The sequence below is a fragment of the Oryctolagus cuniculus genome, chromosome 2 (assembly GCF_051225735.1).
Source record: "Oryctolagus cuniculus isolate XC-2025 breed Fujian yellow rabbit chromosome 2, ASM5122573v1, whole genome shotgun sequence".
Classification (NCBI taxonomy): Eukaryota; Metazoa; Chordata; class Mammalia; order Lagomorpha; family Leporidae; genus Oryctolagus; species Oryctolagus cuniculus.
The window spans coordinates 20,100,630-20,123,284 of NC_142868.1; the positions used below are offsets into that span (position 1 = coordinate 20,100,630).

The following is a 22,655-nucleotide window of genomic DNA, read 5'->3' on the forward strand; positions in this document are numbered from 1 at the left end:
GGAGAGATTCCTGTGACCGCCAACAGGGGAGGATGCCTGGGGTGTGCTCGCCAAGTCTAACATTCTTTCTAGCGGTACAAGTTCAGAATGGCGTTTCCAAAATGCTTTGGACCAGAAGGGTTTCAGGCGCCAGCTTTTGAAAAGGGGTATCTTGGGATCCAAGCTGAAAGATGAAATGCATTTATGTTTCTCAAACACCTTATATACATTGCCTGAAGGAAATTTTATGCATGGCCACTTGTGTGCCTTCATTTCGACTGCCACCTGTCCCACAAGGTCAGCTTATGTGACCTTATGGCGTCACATCCGTTGCTCAGAAAATCCTAGAATTCACAGCATCTCCGAGTTCTGGTTTTTGGATAAGGGATGCCCACTGCGCCCCTGGCTGCCTCTGGGGGGCAGGCTGATGACCAGGGCAGGAAGCGAGGGTGCAGGAGAGTTTTATACTTTATACCTTTCTGTGCTGTTTATATTTTTCAAAACATGTGCTTGTATTCCTGGTTCGATCAAATAAAATTTGCAATTTCCCGTGACCACTTCTTTCCTTCTCTGCACTAATGCACAGTCCAAGGAGCCTGTCCCCCAGCGCTTGTGCCTCCCAGGCTGATCCTTACTTTACATCCTCAGTCTGCCTCGGCTCCTGCTGGCCAGTGCCCCTCCCGGCCCAGGCCTCTCCCTGCTCCCTCCCCTGGCTCCCCCGTGGCAGGGTTCCCTCTCCAGTTGTCGCTCCCTGTGATTCCTGGAAGAACCCCGTCCTCTGCTCTAACTCTGGGCCAGGCCATCTTACCACCTGCCACAACAAAGGACCACAAACTCAGCCGTGTGCTCTCTTACAACTCTGGGGTCAGAAGCCCCAAAAGGGTCCCGCCAGGCCCCCACCTGGCCACGCTCTCAGGGGGGGCTATGGGAGAAAATTCATTCTGGCCTCTCTCAGCTTCTGATGGCAGCTAGCATGCCCGGGTTTGCGGCGCCTCCCAGTCTCTGTCTCCATAACCACACTGCCTTCTCCTCATCCTGTGTGTGTGCCAGATCTCCCTCCAGTAAGGATGTTTGTGGCTGCATCTGGGGCACACCTGGATAAGCCAGGTCACCTCTGCGTCTCAGGACGTATATGAATCCATCACACCTGCAGAGCACCCTTGTCACGTCAGCTAATATTTATAGCTCCAGGGAACGGGACCTGGAGTGTTCGGGGACTATTTTGCAGCTTCCTAGTCCCTTTTCTGATTCTCTCATCTGCATCCGATCCCTCGGAGTGGGCCTGCCCTCACGATTTGCTGTTTCTCTCCTTCTCACTCACTCTCACTCGTGGGCCATCTCATGACCTGAACCCCTGCCTCCATGAACATCTTCCACACCTCTCTCTGCGGGAGGGACACATCCAGGATTCCAGCTGCCAACCGGATCTTCTACCCGGAAAATGTGCTGCTGCTTTCTGGAAGGTAGAATTCCCCCAGCAGACACCCTCCTGCGTGTCGCTTCAGCACGACCTCCTGGTCACGTGGCCTTCACCCCTGAAGCCACATCCATGTATTTCCTTTGCCTACTCACCCACTGCCAATACTGCAGGTCCCTATGTTGGACCTCGGGCGGGCGAGTGGGTTCCTACGAAGGGACCCTTTCAAGAATGACAGAGCAGAGGCTGTCTCTGTCATGTGAGACCATAAATGAGCAGGTGGCCAGTGCGAGCCTGAGAGAGGGCTCTTGTCCAATGCTGATTCTGCCAACACCTTGACCTTGGGCTTGCCCACTTCTAGAACTGTGAGAAGGAAAGGTTTGTTGTTCAAGGCTCCCGGTCTGGGGTGTTGCGTCCCAGCAGCCTGAGCTGTTTCTTTGTCTGCCCGCTCTTCTCCTTTTCCTGATGCCAGTCACAGCTTGGGTGTTGCCGATGCCTTGATATAAACCACCGAGGCACAGGTCCCCGGTCTTCAGCTGGCCGTGACCTTCATGACATCACAGCAGCATCCAGAAAGCAAGTGCAAGTCGTGCCTGATCTCGCCAGCACCCAGACCCGGCAGGTGACAAGTATGTGGTGACTGTTTCTAGGAAGTAAGTATGAATTTGTGAGGACTGCTTATGTAATTTAGAAAGAGTACGCACACTGACGGACACAAAACCCCGAGTACATGGCTAGAGACTCCATTACATGACACACTCGTGTAATGTGAGAAGTAGGTATGGCCTAAAAGTCTTACCCGAAACGTAGCTTAGAATTTTTGCAATCTGTACCCAGTTAATACGTTCATGATCCTTTCTAGTTTTAATGCAGTGCATACAAGTATTTATGATTACGAACAGTATGGGGTTTTAAGAATTTATTTATGCAATCAAATAATTTGATATGCTTTTCTCCAATAGTTTTTTGCCTCATCAAGTGTTCAAAGTCTTAAGAAACTTAAAAATGGCTGCATGGTAGATAATGTTTATTTGTACGTTTCCAAATAGCCAGGAGAGAGAATCAGGAATGTTCCTAACACAAATAAATAATGTCTTGGAGGTGATGCATCCGCCACTTGTCCAGACCCGATCCTTACACACTACATATATGTACTGAAATATCACCCTGTAGCCCACACATATGTACCCTTCTTATGTGTCAATTAAAACGTTAACAACTTTACATGGCTGAAGCCTGATTTAAAACAAAGGAAACTGAGAAACCCTCAGAGAGATGACACACTGACAGGAGATGAGCTCTAAGACTGACATCAACCTCCCCAAAGGAGGAGGTGAGTGGGCCTCCCCCAGCGCCCGGCCACCTGATTTGGTCTTCACCTCCGAGAGAGGACATCTTCCTCTCCTTGGCCTCTCGGATCTCCAGGGACAAACTGTGGGCCAGACTTGCAAGCAGATCCACTTTACACCTTCGCAAGCCTGGGTGTGGGGATGGGCAATGCCGGGTGGCTTTCCTGTGAACTCACTGGTTCTGAGAGCACAGCCCATCACCTGAGCTTACAGTGCAAGGCAGAGACGCATGAATGAGCGAATGAACCAGCCCGGAGTTTTTTCAAAGTTCATGGACCATGGTCCATGGTCCGTGGACCAAGCAGCGGCAGGGGCTTGTTAGACAAGAAGGATCTGAGGCCCTCCCTACCCCAGAGCCACTGGCTCAGCATCTGCATCCCGGTGGGGTCCCAGGCCGTGTGGCTGCACCTTCCGGTCTAAGAAGCACGGAGCTTCAAGCAACAGTTCTCACAAGGCCTTCCCCAGCTCCACGGCTGTCAGAGGCTGTCAGTGGCTGGAGGACAAACCCCAGCTTCCAAGCTGGCACGTGTGACTGTTTAGGACTCTCCCTTTCCACCAGCGTCCCAAGTCCTCTCCCTGTAGCTCCACATCCCAGCCGCGCCCAGCCCTCGTGGTGCCCCATGCCTGCACCAGTGCCTCTGCTGACTCCTCTATGGCCATCATTCCCAATGAAGAACCTCAAGAATCGCCTTGCATCTCCTGCCTGTCGGATTGATATAAGTGGTATTCCCAGCTGTGAATTCCCACGAGGCTCTGTCTGGCCTCTAGGAAACTCAGAGCCTTTTATCTGGCCCTCCTCCTCATCAAACGGTTACTAGGGACTATCTGAAGTATAAAATCCGGCTGAATTTTTAAACGGTGTCAGTGTTGATAGTGAGTGCTCATAACCAGCTAATTAAAGCGTTTGACTCTATGGCCTGATACACGAATGCACAAATAAAGGACTACATTAGCACAATCTTTAAATCCAGGCATTACTGGATGAAAGTAAGCCTGGAATACATAGTAGTCATGGGAGGTTGCTACCCTAAAAGTGTGTACAAAGGAGTGGTGATTTCTAACTCCACAAACATTTAGCCACCTCTAACGCAGCTCAGGGAACAGCCACGCACGGGTCAGCCTAACAAATGAACATTTTTATGGTGGTTTTATAGAGAACACGGCCAACAGCGGGCCAGCGCCAGCGGGCTCCCAGCATCGTGGGGAGGCTTGATTCAAAAGGAGGAAATTTACAGTGCCTCCTGCAGCTAAATTTTTCACCCACATGAGATGAATAAACTCCTTCTGGAAATTACTCTTAGGAAATTACTTCTTCCAGGACACTTAATAGTGTATTCTGGTGCCCCTGAAAAATTAATTAACCTTACGCATCACAATCTAACCCCTAAACCATTTGTGCTGTGTTTTTACCCTTGGTCAGGTTAATCTTCTCTACCTTAATTTACATCTAAGTGAGCGTGGTCTAAATTATACTGGGGCCTTTTGGTCACTGGTATTTTGCCTTGTGCCATTTCCGTGGGTGACATTCCACTCGTGTCCAATTGTGTGAATCTTTTTTAAGACACCAAAGCTCTGAGACTCCCAGGGAGAACTTTTTAACTGGTTTTTTTTTTTTTGGGGGGGGGAGTTGGAAGCAGGGGCCCACGTGGCTGTCATCACTGGATTAAAACACCACCACACTAAGGGAATGCAGGGCCAAGGCTGTCACGGTACTGCTCAGCCCTGTGGGACGCTAACTTTTACTGAGAACGCCCAGATTTGCAGAGCTGCGAGACCACCACGATACCGCAGCCAGGCTCTGGGAGTGGATTACAGGTCAACAGCAGGAGGCATCAACCTGCTCTCCCAAAGAGCATCCTCTAGCCGTGACATGGGGACAAAAGTGACTGCAGATGGTACTGTGGACTCTGGGTTACTCACTGGGACAGCAAATCCTCCTCAACTCTAAGATTCTGGAACCTTCCCTCTTAATATGGGGGAGTTTTATTTTTCCTTGAAGAACAGACAGACAGCACTGCCATCTCTATAAATGATTTCTGAGCTAGTGAAGAGCAGGAAAATATGATTACGGATAACAGTAATTGCTCTGTGCTATTTGAGCAAACAATCGGCATCATTAAAACTTAATAACAATACACATACCAGCGATGTGAGGCAGTCGACGGATGACACAAATTGAGCGGAAAGACAAAAGATGAAGAAGCAGTGTTGCTTGGCAGGACAGACTGCAAGACCCCCTAAAAGCTGTGGTTCCCCCGCCTTTGGCCCCGCGGGGACACCGGTCTCTGTTCAGTGGTCTCTGCTGGGCTGCACCCTCTCACGTGTGCTCTGCTTTCAGCTGGCTTTCATCAGAGCTGCCACCGACTCGGGGCTGTCCTGATGCCGAGGGCGCTACATGTGTGCTTCCCTGTTCCCACCCAGCGCCGAGGGGACGAGGGACGAGGCTCGGGACAATGAGAGCTAATGATGGCGGTCTGGAAGCCATCGTTTTGAATCAGGCTGTTACCGACGCCGCCCTTGTCAAAATCAAGCCAGGCTCATGCTCCGTGTCAGTGCAGCAGCCCCAGGCCCACTCCCAGGCTCAGGGAGCCCTGAGCACACACAGGGCGGAGGGGCTTCATGGGAACAGGATGCTGACCTCGAAGGGGACAAGATGGGGGATGCTGTCAAGAGGTGACCACCAGCCAAGACGTGTTCCAAACTGCCCAGTGGGCGGCAGTAGGCTACCGGCCAGCCTCACAGGCAGCCACGTGCCGTGGGCTGGAAAGACCCAGACTTGCTTCCGGGCCACAGTGAGGTCTCCAGAGTCGGGCATTCTCTCCAGGAATTCTTGGGGGCACCCTCCCAATGAGATCCCACACATGTCTCTGCTCTGGCTTCTATTCCTACCACGCCGCCACTCACGCTTTTTTTTTTTTTTTAATTTGTTTGAAAGTCAGAGTTATAGAGAGGGAGAGACAGGGATCGTCTATTACCTTGGCTGATATGGCCAAGGCTGAGCCAGGCTGAAGCCAGGAGCTTCATCTAGGTTTCCCATGTGTGTAGCAGGGGCCCAAGGACTTGGGTCATCCTCTGCTGTCTTCCTAGGCCCTGAGTAGGGCGCAGGATTGGAAGTGGAGCAGCTGGGACCCCAACTGGTACCCATATGGGATGCCAACATCGCAGATGGCAGCTTTACCCACTACAACAGAACACCAGCCCTCCACACACTCTTGTCAGTGATTTGCACAGGTGTCAAACACAGCTGTAAGGGACTGGCTTTGTGGTCCAGTGGGTTAAGCCACCTCCTGGGATAAAGCAACCTACACTGGAGCACTAGTTCAAGTCCCAGCTCCTCCACTTCTGATCCAGCTCCCTGATAATGCACCTAGAAAAGCAGAAGGAAATGGCCAAGTTCTTGGCTCCCTCTACCCATGTAGGAGACTTGGATGGAGTTCTTGGCTCCTGGCTTTGGCCTGGCCCAGCCCAGGCTGCTGTTGCCATTTGGGGAGTGAACCAACAGACAGAAGGACAATCTGTCCCTGACTCCCCAACCCTGCCTGATAGAAAAAGAAGCTGTAGCTCCATTCCACTGGCTCCTGGACCACCTGCCATGTTCCAGGTGACTTCCCTGAGGTTGCCACCATCCTGTCCCCATTTTACAGGAAAGCAAACCGAGGCTGAATCAGGAGCCCACGTTCTTACATCCATGCTGCGTGTCAGTGCAGCAGCCCCAGGCCCACCCCCAGGCTCAGGGAGCCCTGAGCACACACAGGGCGGAGGATGCTGATCTCGAAGGGGACACGATGGGGGATGCCAGCAAGAGGTGACCACCAGCCAAGACATGGGGCTAACACAGGAACCCAAGTGGCCCAGTGCCTGAGCCTTCACTCTCAGCCTCTCCATCACTGTACACACAGTGCAGGGGCCCGCACTCTTCAACCAGAACCTCCCAAAACATGGGCGCACAGAAACAGCTGGAGGACAGGTGAGGTCACCATGTGCCCCAGCGGCCGCAGAAGGGGAAGTGGCTGTCTTCCTCCAGGCCACACCTCTGAAGTAGGCACGGGCCAGCATAGAGGGGGATGCTTACCGTCCTTGGCGCTGGCCTTGCTCTGGGTGGGCGGCTCAAACTTCAGCAGCGGGGATCTCGCCCTCTGTCTGGTGGGAAGAGTAGGGTCACCAAACAGTATGGTGTCCTTGCCCCCTGCGACGGAAAGGGAATGTTCTCTCATTAGCAGGGTTGGGTTACACGGACCCCATGCCATTCACGGCCGCGCAGGCTAATATGGGATCACCTTCTACCACAGGGAAGCAGGAGGGGAATGGCCAGCAGGCCCTTTCTGCAGCGTGAGGACAGGGCAGTGAGGCCCAGCTCCAGCTGCTCTGGGGCGGCTGCCCACCCTAAAAGGGGCCGGAAAATGAGTGGCTGTGATCTGGGTAAGATGATAACAGTAACAGGAGCATGGTCTTAGGAGGGTAGGCTCTGGGGCTACAATACAGTGTCTTTGCGCAGGGCTCCACCCCTTGCTAGCAGGGTGATCTCAGGTGAGCCACCTGAACTCTATGGGCCTCTCACCTCAACGGCAGCTACCTTGTTAGGTGGTCAAAGGGACAAAACGAACTGATTCAAATACAGTGTGTTCGCATTGAGCCAACACTCACGACACGCTACCTACTGAAATTATTCTAATGTTGGCTGCCATACACACTACGTCTAATTTAACTCCACTTTGTCATTTATAATGCATTAGTCTGCTCTAAGGCAGGGAGTGTCCAAGTCCCCAAATTCTCAAACCTGAACTTTCACTGTGCACCAGCCAAACTCTTGTACCATTAGGATGAGCTCCCTAAGTGGACAGGGAAAGTTGGGAGGGGACAGGAGGAAGAAGGGATGAGCATTTCAACTCTGTCTTAAGAGGCTGTGGCAACTTGCAGAGGTGAGGAGCAGGGAGCGAAACATGAGCCAGACGGACCCGGACACACAACCCAGGGACACACAGGGATGCTGTGGACACGGACACACAACCCAGGGACACACAGGGACGCTGTCCCCGGGGTCGGCAGGGCACAACAAGCAGAACTTGATCCCAACCTTAGGCCTGTGAGGCCTGCGACTCTCTCAGTGGGAGCCATCATCTGTCATCCCCAAAATGAAATCCTCGGGGGCCACAAGCCCAGCCCATATCCAGGCCCCTTCCTGTCTTGTCTGTTTCAGCATTTAGACTGCTTTTATGTTTTACTGCAGAATAATTTTACATTTCCAAAACAAAAATTGGAAGGTAGTAATACAAGGAGTTCCCATCGACCCTTCTCCCCATTATATAAAATTATTTAAATTTCAGCTCCCACATGTAAGGGAGAACAGGAGCTATTTGCCTTTCTGTGTCTGGCTTATTTTGCTCAATATGATGTCCTCTGGTTCCATCCATTTTGTTGCAAGGATTTCATTCTTTTCATGGCTGAATAATATTCCAGTGTGTGCGTGTGTGTGCGCGTGTGTACCACATTCTTTATCCATTCATCTGATGATGGACACCTTGGTTGATTCCATAAGTTGCCTATTGAGAAGAGTGCCGCTATAAACACGGTGGAGCAGGTATCTCTTTGTTACAATGAGTTCCCGTCTTTGGGGTTTATACCTAGTACTGGGATTGCTGGATCATAAGGCAGTTCCATTTCCAGTTTTTAAAGAAATTTCCATACTGTTTTCCATGTGGTTTTACTAATTTGCATTCCCGTCTACAGTGTATGTGAGTTCCCCTTTCTCCACATCGTTGCCAGCATTTGTTACTCTGTTTTTTGGATAAGTCATTCTAACAGGAGTGAGGTGATACCTCCTTGTGGTTTTGATTTGAAGTTGCCTAGTAACTACTGATATTGAGCATTTTTTCATATATCTGCTGGCTGCTTGTATTCCTTCTTTTGAGAACTGTCTGTTCAAGTCCTTTGCCCATTTCTTTACTGGATTGGCTAACTTTTTGTTGAGGAGTTTTCTGAGTTGCTTATATTTTCTGGATATCAACCTTGTGTTGGACAAGTAGTTTGCAAATATATTCTCCCATTCTGCCGGCTGTCTCTTCACTCAATTGATTGCTTCCTTGATGGGCAGCTGTCTGAGTTTGAACAAGATCCTTTCTCAATCTGTGAGCGGCCAAGTCACCAACTGTCTCTGGGGCTCACGTCAGAGGCTCTTCTTGGTCTGGGGTTCAGAGCACAGAGCGGCATTTGTGGAAAGATGTCTATTCCTTGTTTGGCGAACAGGTGGATCTTGTACTTCTAGGTCCCTCCTACTGGTCTTTCTATTAGGCCATGTCTTATCAACTTAATTTCCAAGGCTGTGGTAGATGGTTTGGCACATGGTAAGAACTGAATAAATGTCTGGACAAAGGGCTGATACATTCTTGGGGGTCTGGATGTCTGGTGGGGATGGGTGCTTGCTACCTTGGACAGAGCTTGCTACTGGCAGCCACAGCTTCTGTTTTCTCTGCTGACAGTGGTCCCAGAAGAGTACAACCTGATAGGAGCTGACCCTAAAATTCTGTACCAGCAAGCTATTACCTCAGAGAGAAATCTTCAGGGCCCCAGCCTGAGACAGTTTCCCAAAGAGAATTGTTGTTGATCAACAGCTCAGGCTGTTGCCATGAGCCTCGCAGAGTGAAGTCAACGCAATCAGGCCTCCCTCTGTGCTGTGAATGTAGCATCTGGAAACACCTTGATGCATTAATGTTGACAAGGCTATGGCTGCCACGAATCCATAGCATAAATGTATGAGAGGTAAGGAGACAGAGACAGAAAAAGAGACACAAAGAGAGCTCCCATCTACTCATTCACTCCACAAATACCACCACAGACAGGGTTTGGCCAGGGCCAAAGCTGGGAGCTAGGAATGCAGTCACGGTCTCCCATGGGGGTGGCATTACTGCTCCTGTCAGGGTCTGCATTAGAAGGAAATTGGGGTCAGGAGTGAGTCAAGTGTCAAACTGTGAAATAGGACATGGGCATCTTAACCATTAGGCCAAATGCCCACTCCCATGGCGATTTATTTATTTATTTATTTTTTTTTTTTTTTTTGGCATTTCTCCATTGAGCCAACACTTACTGACTGCAGAATTGCAGACAGGACTACATTTCTTTTCTTTTTTTTTTTAAGATTTATTTTTATTTATTTGAAAGACATAGTTATAGAGAGAGGTAGAGACAGAGAGAGAGGCCTTCCATCCACTGGTTCACTCCCCAGATGGCCACAATTGCCAGAGCTATGCCGATCTGAAGCCAGGAGCTTCTTCCAGGTCTCCCACGTGGGTGCAGGGGCCCAAGGACTTGTACCATCTTCTACTGCACTCCCGGGCCATAGTAGAGAGCTAGATTGGAAGAGGTGCAGCCGGGACTAGAACTGGCACCCATATAGGATGCTGGCGCTTCAGGCCAGGGCTTTAACCTGCTACGCCACAGCAACGGCCCCAGGACTGCATTTCTTGACCCATCTCTCCCTAGCGGGTGGGCCTTCAGACATCAGTAAGAGACACACTCTGCTGTTCTGTGTTCCAGCCAGCCTTCTCCATCCCCTCTGCCTCAGCGGCCAAGAAGTCGGCATTATGGGGAGAGGCGGGAGCTGGCTTGCAGCCGAGGGACAGGGGCAACCTCAGAGAGGCCGTCAGCCCTTCCTGTCACAAGGATTCTTTAGGGTGGAATGTCTCCTTGGCCCTGCCCAACCACAAGGTCATCATCCATTCCACATGAGCTCCTCAAAATCACTGGTCACCAACATCCTTAAACCACTCCAGAAATCCAGCACACAGAGAAGCGAAACAGAAGCCACACTTCATTCACACCCACTCAAGCTGGGGGTTGGGGGAGAGAGAGAGAAACTTCCCAAACACATTCCCATCATATGGAGAAAGGCCAATTTTTGTCATTGTGTGCACACGCATGTGTGTGTGTGAGAGAGAGAGAGAGGGAGAGAGGGAGGGAAGGAAGGAGGGAGGGAGGGAGGGAGAGAGGGGGAGAGAGAGAGAGAGAGAAATGGTGGAAGGATTCAGAAACCATCCTTAGAAAGCTCTCAGTTCTACTATTTCCATCTAAGTCCCTATTCCATCTGCTGACAACCCTGAGCTCAGATCTGATGGTCGGCTGTCTGTCTGCACTTCCATTTGATAAGAATGAGTATGGGAGGGAGGGGAACACACTATAATCAATCTACAGCTGATGTCAGAGGCCACACAGGGGTCCTCATGTCCCACTGCTCTTTGCATTTCGGGGAATTCTTATTCCTTATGGCACAAAATTCCTCATCACCCTCTCCAAAATGTACCAAGTACTTTCAAGCCACACATTTTCCTCTTCAGGCTGATGTGTGGAGTGGAGAGAGAAGGAAAATGAAAAGCTCAAAGAACCAGGCTCTGCTCTTGCCAGGTTTTTTCCCTTTGGCTTTCAGCGTTTCTTTTCAGAGCATGAGCATGTTCAGGAACCTCCCAGGACAAGGTAAGTAAGCACCGTTCTCCAAGCAGAGGTGGCAGAAAACGGAGTGTGTGGGGACAGGGTGGGGTGTGCGGTCACTCCTTCCAGCTTCCTGGAAATGGCTCCACACCTTTCCCAGCCACTGGCACAGCTGGGAATTTCTGCTTTCCTATCTTTCTGCGAGCTGTGTCATTTGTCAAACATGTCTGCATCCCAGTGAGTTCACAAACTGACCTCAGCTCTAGCAAACGGCTCTGCAGTGTTGACCCAGAGACACAGGAGGAGGAAGAGGAGAGTCAGAGAAAACTCAGAGCAAGCTCCAAGCCGTGCCTTGTGGTTGTGAGGGAGGCTCCTCCACCAGCGCCCCTCAGAGTCTCACAAGAGCTCGTTCTGGTTCTGGATTCTTCCTTTCCAATCCAGCTTGCTTTGTGAACTCGTCTCCAGCTTACCCACCGACACAGTCCTCTCCTGGCTGAATAGCAGTTACCCAGTCCTGAAAGGAAGATCTGAAACCTTTCAGGTACCTTCCTTAGGTATCATAACCCCAGAGCTTCTGTTTCCTTATCGAAGATGAGGGGATCTGAGCAGATAAGGAAAAGGGAAAATGTTTTCTCTCCCATTCCTCACCAAGTCATTGTGAGGGGGAAAAAATCAAAACTCCAGTACATGCACAGAACTGGCAATCTGACTGTACAAATGTTTCTCTCCCAAGTTAGCTTTGACTAGGTGGAGGTGTCTACCTGGAAACCCATGAGGAAGATGATTCTGAGGGCTGCTTCTGAGATCATCAGGGAAGAACAATGTGATCGATTGGCAATGTCTGCCACTGGCATGAGAATGGGTGTTGTGCAACATCCACCAAGTATTTGCTGCCCTTGAACCTCTTTGCTCCCCATTGTCCTTCAAGGTGGAGCATCTGACGACTCATCCTATTACTCTTTCACATACTTATGTCTTTATCACTCTTTCAGCACTGAATCATGTACCAGTTCATGTTTTTCTCTCATGCTTGATGTATATGCCTCGTGCTTCCCTAACTGGGCTGTAGACTCTTGGACTGGGGGAAGGGCGCATCTGGAACACCCAGTATAGCACTGAATCCACAAAGTTGATGCCCCAGAAAGGTAACACACAGTGAAGGGCTGTGTATTAGAGAAGATCCGATTGCTTCTGGATGCTGGTAGATGGAGATACCAGCGGTCGGCTGAACACATGGCACACTCCTACTTGGGACAGGAAGAAGAAGAGGATGGGGATGGGGGCACTGCCTCTTGTTCCACCATTCATGAGGCTAAATGGAGGCACATGACAGACAATGAGCAGACACAGGGACTGGTGGGGTTCATGAGGGAAGCTCTGGCATCCCCACCCCACCCTGGTTTGGAAGCCTCAGGCTTCCTCATTGGACAAGGGCAAGGCTGCTGCTGTTACGTAAAGGGGCTCAGACTGGGGATGTGCTCCTCTTGGTATCTATGTGGAGGCCAGACACAGAACACACACGGCCAGGGCATCAAAGCAGTCAGCTGGCTCCCTCAAAGCTAATTTTACCCTCTAATATTTGCTCTGCATTAATTGAATTCTCTATTTCAATCGACTGTTCCAGCCAGAAAAGTTCAAGGGGACACAGATCACGTCTTTCTACTTATTGGCATCGCTGATGATAGCCACAGAGACAGATCTTTCAAATGGAACGTAATGGAACGTACTCCCGAATCCTATGGACACATTGTAGCTCAGGCCTTCCGGCAGCACAAGGAAGGAAAACAGCAGGGTTAGTGCACAAAGTCTTTTCGACATTTAACGACACCAGAGAGAAAATTCTCAGCATTTGTTCCCCTATTCAGCTTCCGACTCTTAATTTAAATTGTAGAAATGAAACACTGAGAAATTTTACCAAGTCATTGTGAGGGGGAAAAAAATCAAAACTCTAGCACATGCACAGAACTGACTGTACAAATACATGATAAATTCACCCAACTGTGTTGAAATGCGAGGCAATAAAAGGAAGGCCTTCATAAAAGATGAGGTTTTCACAGCATCAAAAGGATCTTGGGCAAAAGGGATCATTCAAATCCCCAGGATGGCACTCGCCACTAATTAGTTCTGTTAGGTCTTTGACATCCAGTTCAAGGAAGCGCTGCGAAAAACTCCAATTGATGAAACACGCTCGCGGCCCGCGGAAAGCAGCTATTCCAATTTACACTGAAGAACACTTGTTGTTGTCCACCTGCCCGTGGCTACTGTCATTCATCATACCACACAGGGAAGCAGCCTGCACGACGCAGGGGAGAGCAGGCTGGTGGTGCAGAATGGCCACGAAACCAAAACTCCACCGAGGGAGCTGCCTCCGGGAACGAGCAGCTGGGGGAAACACTCCCAGTGTGTTTCTGAGGAGTGGGAAAAGGGCAACAGCTGACGGGGGTCTCACGAAGGAGGTATTTTACCAAGATAACCTGGGTGAACAGACTGACAGCGAACCATCAGACATCCCTTATAACTGAGAGAGAAATCTCCTTAGGAAATTTTGATTCTCAAACTATGTAAAAATGGGACGGGGAAGGCAGGAGCAGGTGGTTGGGAAGTACATTTGGGTTAGACAAATTGTAGGTTCTTATATCCATTTTTAGTACTGGTGATTAAATGGAACAAATCTTTGTACCTTCTTACATTCAGTGTTAGGACTGATGATTAAATTGCACAAATCTTTGTATGTTCACACATTCATTTGTAGGAGTGATGATTACATGGAGAGAACCTTTATAAGATACCGACAGATAAATAAATGAAAAATTCACTACGTTCACAAATGCTAAAAAATATATAGACAGACACAATGGCAATTTCAGAGTTTAGGTTAGCAAAAATTCAGCATGCCACAGATGAGGACTTGAACATTCACTGTCTTTTTCTGGTTTCTCTCGCCTTCCCCTGCAAATGATGGTTTCTAAGTTTGAAATATTTGTAGATTTTTCAGAACTGATCTTCAAACAAAAGGACATGGAAAAAGGTAGACTCTTCTTTGCCCATTATCACAGAATTTACTTTTTCCAAAAGACAGTTTTCATGAAGTTCTGCTTACCTGGGAGACTCCACAAACCAGAAACTTCCAGGGTTCTTAATTTTTTCTCCAACTCAGCCACCCGATTCCCTAGGATTCTGGAAAAGAGGAGATGATGACAACAGATTAACAAGTATTTTGTCACTCAATGACTACCGGGAAATCCAGGAGTGTCTAAATAGAGAAGCTTTTTGGATTTGAAATATATGCTAAAATGCTAAAAATGGAGCATTTGAGTTTTTTAATCACTATACACTCTATCAAAAGCACATATGAAAATAGAAACTCAGGCCTGGAGTTGTGGCATTGGTAAAGCTACGACCTGTGATACTGGCATCCCATATGGGTGCTGTTCTGAGTCCCGGCTGTTCCACTTCCAATTCAGCTCCTTGCTAATGGCCTGGGAAAAACACTGGAGGATGGCCTAAATGCGTGGGCCCCTGTTACCCAGGTGGGAGACCTGGAAGAAGCTGCTGGCTCCTGGCTTCAGCCTAGCCCATCCCCAGCTGTTGTGGCCACCTTGGGGGGGGGGGGAGGGGAACCAGTGGATGGAAGATCTCTCTCTCTCAGTCCTGCCTCTCTCTCTCTCTCTGAAACTCTTTCAACTAACTAAATAAACCTAAAAAATAGAAATTAAAGTGAATGAATCAAAATATTAAAATGCCATTCAATTGAGTCATCTACCTCAAAGCAGTTCACTTTGGGAAGCTAAATAACTATCTTCCACTGCCCAAAACATCATATGGCATCTCTACTTGGAAAGCACTCTTTGCAAACCATGATTACCCATAGTGCCCTGATATTGATTTTGAGATTGGATCTGATTTTTGGAAACAGCCAAACAAGATCAGTGGACTTGCCTGGAAGTGTTGCTTTGAATCAATAAAACAATTGAGATCGGTCTTCCTAGACTCAACCTACATCTCACTCATATCCATATCCTTGATATCTAGCTTGTTACATGGCAGGTGTTTCATGAGTCCGTTAGATTGTAAATTGTAATTGAAGACGACTGAATAAAAGCTTTTCTCTGTTCGTGACTTGTGGTTACCTATGGAAAAGCAAGCAGGCGTTTCAAGGGTCTTCAGCAATTGCAGAAGCACTCGGATGACGACTCCAAGGTGGGCGCCCTGGGATACGGAAGCTGGGGAAGGAGGATTTGAGGAGATGGCACTGACCACTTGCAAGCTGCACGTTGTCTTACCGGCGTGCAGAGGTGTAACCATGGACACGCGACCTCCTCCTGCACTCCAGACAAAATTAAATATGCTTGCGAAAGGATTTGATAGTCATCTGAAACTTCAATCAGTTTCCACTGGCTGGGCACTTGAAAAACCAGTCTTTTATTTTCTTTGGGGGATTTTCTTGGCACTGCTGTGCTAAAAGGGTGTGGAAATCACCTTAATAGCAAACTTGCCATGCCTTCCGCAGGGTAAGTCAGAACACCAGGACTGCCCCCCCTCTGTATTCCAGAGATAGCTGCGCACACCCACATACATCCAGAGGCATGAATATGTATGGATCCGCACATATGTGAGGCTCCGCGTCTCCCTGCTTTTACCTGAGTTGACTTGCAGCATCTTCATTAATATTCTCTTGGCGTTCACAGCAAACTCTGCCATTACTCCATGTGGCTTTCTCCCCCTGGGTACTGAGTGCTTCGCTTTGCTTCTCAAGTCTTAGCATTCTGCAGAGTCTTTATCCATGACTTTCCACTTTCGCTCGGTTTGTCGGTCCTGTTTGGCTTTCATGCCCCTGACCCTTCAACAGACACTACAGCTCCTAATCTTGCTTTCAATATTTTGCTCACACCTCCTGATCCAGGCTCCCTTTCCACCAGCTGACGGGCTTGGGCTGCAGTCACAACTGTCCAAGCTCATGCCTGTTTCTGAACGAGATCGCATCACCGTGTGCGGCTGTTCTGGAAACAAAAGCTCAGCTCTAGTGTGAATGCAGCGAGCCGGCGGGGCAACCTCTGGAGGCGTGGCAACAGACATTTGGGGTTGCTGGGAAACACAGCCATTGCTCTAGAGATGGAAAGAAATGAATTTGCTGCAGATCCCAACAATCGACTTCCTGGGTGCCTGCCTACATCTGTCCATGGAGGCTGCTTTCTTTGGCTGGACACCAGCAGGCCATGGGGGGCTGGAGGTGGTAAAGTGGACCCAGAAAAAGTCTGGTGGTCGTACTAACAGCAATGCCACCAGCAACAGCAGCAGCAGCGGCACGTCTGTGAACAGCAGCTCCTCTTTCTGGAGGCCTCGGTGGGAGTCAGGGCCCATGCTGAACCCTAGTGCCTTTACAACGTCTCATCTAACCCAAGACAGTGACATTCTCACCCTCCTTTCACATAGGTCGGCCACGGTGAACGAAGGGTTCAGCAGATTGCCTAAGGACACACCATTCACCTCAAAGCCCTGTCTTTCCCTCACCCCCTTGGATCGCTCTCACCCACCATACCCTGTCTTCCCAGTAGGAAACAAAGGCGCGGGGTGAGGTGTGTCAACTTGGCCAAAACCACATGCTGGATTCAGTTAGTTGTGGGTCTGGATTTGAACCCAGGTCTTCATCTGCCTCCAAAGTGCATGCTGTTAACCATCATCCCCCAGTAGCCCTTGATAAACAAGACTTCTTGTAACCCTTCTCAGGCCTTCCCTGAAGTCTGGATGTGGCCACAGTGGACTTATGAAAGAGACTCCAAGATGTTCCAAGTGCTTTGCGTTCATTGACGAGAGCAGGGGCCACCTCACCTGGTGGGGAGGCCGCCCAGGGAGAGGAGAGGCGCTACCTGAGACTCAGCAGCCGGCAGTACTCACGCAGGGAGGGGGAAGCTGTAGGAACAGCGCCCCTTCCACTCGGTTTCACCAATTCAACCACCAACCCTGACATCCACCTCTGCCGAAAGGCTGTGGGCATAAGGAAGAGAAGCTGCCCATCTCTGTCTTTTCAAAAATGTCTTTATTGTTGCATTTATTTGAGAGGCAGGGTGGGGCGGTGGGGTGGGTAGGAGTTATCTCATTTGCTGTTTCTCCCCCACAAATGCCTGCAATGACCAGGGCTGGGCTGGAGTCAAAGCCAAGAGGCAGGGACTCATGCAGGTTTCCCACAAGGGTGGCAGAAGCCCAGCTACTGGGGCCATGTCCTTGGGCCTGCATTAGCAGGAAGCTGGAGCTGGGCGTGGAGCAGGGCCTTAAACCCAGGTGCTGTGGTACCACATGGGGGTGTTTAATCAGCACCTTAACTGCTAGGCCAGCTGCCTTCCCCTGTCCCCGTCTTTGAGGGCCTCAGAGTCTGGTAGGGGACGGAGAACCACGAGTCTCTGTGAACACTGCACACCCCTCCCCAGTCCTTCATAACCACTGACCAGGGAGCCTCACTCCTAGGTAAAGAACTGAGACTCAGGGAGGCCCCTAACCTACCCAGGCCCCAGACAAAAGTAACCCTGAAGATGAACGCAGAGACTGGCAGGACCGCATCAATGATGACGCCGCCACACTGAGAGTGGGCAGACCTTGCGGCGTCGGCAATGAGGGGTGTGGCAGGGTTTGAAGAGGAAGGATGGAGTTCAGGAACAGTGTTCTTGGCGTGGAGGTGAGAATGGGAGGGGTAAGAGTGGAAACAGAACAAGCAGCAAGGAGGGTGAGTAGCATGCGGGTGGGTGATGACGTCGGCCTGGAGGGCTGGGGTGCTTGTGGGGGAGTGCATGGGATAGCCGGGGTGGCCGTGCGGGAGCAGGCAGAGACCCGAGAGGGCAGGCTGGGACGGTGCTCTGAGCTCCAGCAGCGAGGGAAGTCAGGACAGGGCACAGGGAGACCTCCTGAGGGAGGCGATGGGGGCAGGTGGGGGCCAGGGCCACTGGGCCACAGAAGCCAAGGGAAGTTCCGTGTGCAAACGGGGATCCACACCATCTTAGTCTAGAATGGGGCCATGGATGGGCATGGAGAAGAAGCTGCTCAGAAGGTGTGCCTGACCCAAGGCGGGGGGGGGAGGGAGGGAGAGAGAGAGAGATGTTTCAAGACTCAGGAGAGAGAAAATCCAGAATCCTGGAGACCGGGTTGACAGCAAAGCAGACTATGAGAATGGGGAATAGAGACACAGCTTCAATAGTGTAGCTGAGAAGATAGGAGACAATGCTGGCGGTCGCTGGAGGCATGTACAGATTTGACTGTGTGTGTGTATATGTGTGTGTGTGTGTGTGTGTGTAGGTAGACACAGGACATTTTTAACTAAAGCTTCTATTTAGCTTCAGATTGTTGGAGGAGAGGGGGCATATCAGCTTATGTCTACTTGGCATCCTAGAAAATTCCAGAGATGGACTCTCCAACAGGGGGATTCCAACGACAAGGACACCAGTGAGGTCAGGGTTAGGAAACTCCAAAGACAGAACTAACCCAGTGAGTGGCCACGACTGCACCTGCTCTCTGGACCCTACAGAGAGCAGGGATGCCGAGTGAGGGGCCTAGAGACCAAGCAAGGGGCTACTGCTCTCCATCGCCGCAGATGGCCTCGCCCCCACTCCCACCCCTGGGGGCCTTCATTTGAATCTCTGCTCTCACACATGACACCCTGTGCTGCTACACAAGATCCTGAACTTCCAAGTGCAGTCACCATTGGCTGGGAAAGGGCAAAGGAAATTGTTTGAGACACAGCAGGAGGGTAGCAAAAGGCCAATATGTTCTCATATGTTTTTTAAAGATCTATTATTTATTTGAAAAGCAGAGTGAGAGAGAGAGAGAGAGATCCTTCATGTACTGGTTCACTCCCCAAATGGTTGCAAACAGCCAGGCCTGGGCGAGGCAGAAGCCACGAGCCAGGAACTCCATCTGGGTTTCCAACTCAGCTGGCAGGGGTCCAAGCACTTGAGCCATCCCCTTCTGCCTCCCAGGCACTTTCAGCAGAAAGCCGGATGGGAGGCAGAGCAGCTGGGACTTGCACCAGCACTCCGATATGCGAGTTAAGTGGCAGCTTAACCCTCTGTGCACGATGCAGGTCTGCGCCCTTGTTTGTTGCCCACCACTGCTGCCCCCACCCCTGCAGGGTTGGAAGGACCGGAGGCGGAGGGATTCACCCTTGGCCACCAGTCCGTAAGACAGACGGACCTTGTCCCTTGCTCAGCAACAACCAGAGAACCGCCCACCTTGGCGAGACGACCTCCAAGCAAACTGCCTATGAACTGAACGTTGCTCAAAATATAAAGTCCTAGGTTTCTCCATCAAATCTTCAAGATGGCTCCCCTTGGGCTTTCTCATGGAGGGGAGCTGTCAGGCAGTGGGCGGCCAGTAGGGGGAGCACCTGCTTACAGATGGAACCCCTGTCTTCCAGTGTATAGAGCTCCGCCCACACAAAGCTCTATTATTTCATGTACACAACTAAACTACGGGCGTAACAGCAAACAGATCCAATTCACACTCCGTTCTCAGCCCTCGTTCCACTTATAGCATAATTAGTTTCCTTACACAAGCACCATAAATTAAATACGCAGTGGAAGTATGCATCGAAAGACTTCCTTAGAGTTAAAACTGGCACATTAGGTACTAGGTACCCTAGGTACCTACGAACCTACGAACAATCTCGAAGACGTGTTGTTACAAGAGGAAAAAAGCAAGGAGCAGGACAGTGAGAAAACAATCTTTGTGGGGGGGGGATAAATATTAACTGCCATGAGATATGAGATGGATATATAGATATATAAGTAGGAGAATATGTGTGTGTGTATGTGTGTGTGTGTATGTGAGAGTGTTTCAAAAAGTTCGTGGACACGTAGATCAGGAAAAGTCTATACATGGATTCCAATCAGAATGAGCTTATCTTTTAATTCCATTTTTCCACGAACTCTTATGATATCCTCTTGTATTCTGCAAGGAAAGACACACAGGCAATGAGGAATGGCTGTTTCCCCAGGAAGGGAATTTGGATGGTGAGAAGAGAGGTTTGCACATACGTTGCTGTTTAGTCTTTTAGATTCTGAACCACAGGATGGCTCAGCAATTATTGAAACACAAAAGTTAAGCATGAAAACAAAAAGAAACAAGGCCGAACACAAACAAGTCTCTTTTCCATACAGGGCCTGATCGCTTAGAACCTTGGGAAGGTGTGACCTGCAGAGGAGGGGCAGATTGACAGTTCCAGTAGGCAGTGGGGACCCAGCCTGGCTCTGCAGAGGAGGCTGGTGGCTGGTGCCCAGAAAGGAGTTGGCAGGTGGGCAAGGCGGTGCCTGGGTGTGGGTGGGGCGGGGGGCCAGAGTCTGAGGATGGAGCCGATGAGGAAGACAGGAGCCAGTAGGAGAGGTGCTGAAGACCCACAGCAACATATTATAACATATTATAATACATACAATATTACGCAATATAAAACAAATGCAGGAAAGCTGTCACCTAACGGGGAACAGGAACGAAGAATGAGATGGTTCAAGCATCTGTCCATCAAATCCCAGGGGTGCCCACGGTGGGCCTGCACCACACCATGCTAGGCACTGGGAGAGAGCTGGGATCGTGATTAGGGGCAGACATTCTGACCCAGGGACAGCTACCACCCCACTGATGGGTTGGTGGGACCTCAGTGTTACGATGGAGGGCAGAGACCAGCAAAAAGTCTTCCAATTATGCTGGAGATGGTAGCAGACAGTCCCCGGCCTCCCCTCCCCCTCGTGAAGCCTGCCGTCCCACCGGGGTTCTGGTCCCGGGCAACCTTCGCCCTCCCCCGACGCGCGCGCCCGGCCACGTACTTGTTGGTCTGCCTCTGATGCTGAATGACCATGTTCTTCTCGTGGACGGTCTCCAGCAGGGCCGTGGCCAGAGACTTCAGGTCGGAAACGGACTGCGGCGTCGCTGGGAGACTGCACCCGTGATCTTCCGAGAGCAAATCCTGAACTAGTAGGGTAGGGAAACGACAGCTCAGGTCCCAACTCTCCAGGAACAGTCGACTGCAAACCAGCATCAGCTCTTCCTAGGCATGTCCCCAGCTCCTAAGTGCTGCTGGACTGTATCAGCGTCCACCTCGGGTGCCCCAGGCCAAACAATCAGAATCCAGTGTGAAGGCGAAGCACAGCCTCGGGCCCTTTAGCCCAGCATTTTTTTTTTAATTTTTATTAATACATGAGATTTGCAGTTTTTTTATTATTATTTTTTTGACAGGCAGAGTGGATAGTGAGAGAGAGAGACAGAGAGAAAGGTCTTCCTTTGCCGTTGGTTCACCCTCCAATGGCCGCCGCGGCCAGCGCACTGTGCTGATCCGAAGGCAGGAGCCAGGTACTTATCCTGGTCTCCCATGGGGTACAGGGCCCAAGGACTTGGGCCATCCTCCACTGCACTCCCTGGCCATAGCAGAGAGCTGGCCTGGAAGAGGGGCAACCGGGACAGAATCCGGCGCCCTGACCAGGACTAGAACCCGGTGTGCCGGTGCCACAAAGCAGAGGATTAGCCTAGTGAGCTGCGGCGGCACCGGCCTAGCCCAGCATTTTTAAGAGGACAATAATATTGCATCTGTCCCATAGTTTAAAAACTTTCATGCTCACTGACACATGACCACACAGGTGTGGTGGGGGGACCTAGGAAGTATTGTTTATTACTAGTTCCTGGACAGGGAAGCAAGGCACAGGTAGATTAAGCACAGTGGTTGAAGGTCTCACAGCCACACAAATGACAATGACTCCGACCCTTGAGCGCCCTGCTGTATATCAGGGTTCCCCATGGTGTGATACCCCGGAAGGTGGCAATATAATTGTGGAGATTATTTAAAATGCAAAATAGCTTTGATTTTTTTAATAGCTATGTATTTATTTGAGTGTATTGTAGAAAAGAATATAAGTGGCATAGGAAATCAGGGCTTTCACAGATGCTACTACACATGACAAGGCCAAGTCAAACACGCCACTTTAAAATGGATTTAAAGAAAAATATTAGGCAAATAACAGCATACGTTGTACAAAGATATGGCAAAGAATTTCACAGCAGACAGCAAATGTCTAAATACTGGAAAGAATACAATACACAAATGCTAGATATTCCAGAATGCTTGTTACTCTACCAACTAATCACACTCACGGCCAGCTTCAAAATGAAGGCAAACAACACACAATTCAATGTATCAGCAGGACGGAGACCTACGCCAAGTGACCCCTCCTCTCCTGTGCATACCCTGCCCTGAATGAGTCTCTGCAAACAAATGTCCATTCATCTAGGCAGGGCTCTCACAGACACTTCTTCTGGTTTTTGGTCCAGTTTCACATGTGTCTACTCAAACATTTTTTTCCTGATTTTTTTCTCCATTCCACTTACGTAAAAAGGAACATTTCAGGCATGGTGTAACTAACTAGCACCTAGTAGGACCATCACCACCTTTATTCCTAATATCATACTTCCGTCAGTGTAAGATTTCATTGGCCTCTTTGGCAATAAAATGCCAGTGACGAACA

General features: G+C 50.0%; 1 protein-coding gene across 4 annotated transcripts in view; it reads right to left on the minus strand.

Moving 5' to 3' along the window:
- CCDC149 (coiled-coil domain containing 149) overlaps positions 1-22,655 on the minus strand; it is a 94,186-nt gene that overhangs the window by 2,349 nt on the left and 69,182 nt on the right. For 2 of the 4 annotated variants that reach the window (XM_008274661.5, XM_089326996.1), the window contains exons 9-12: positions 20,967-21,111; positions 14,264-14,340; positions 12,891-12,923; positions 6,818-6,931 (exon numbers count right to left, since the gene is read on the minus strand). In XM_008274661.5, coding sequence (XP_008272883.3) covers positions 6,818-6,931; positions 12,891-12,923; positions 14,264-14,340; positions 20,967-21,111 — 369 coding nt within the window. The remainder of the gene's footprint in view (positions 1-6,817; positions 6,932-12,890; positions 12,924-14,263; positions 14,341-20,966; positions 21,112-22,655) is intronic. The other 2 variants (XM_089326995.1, XM_017350540.4) reach the window with 1 other exon arrangement.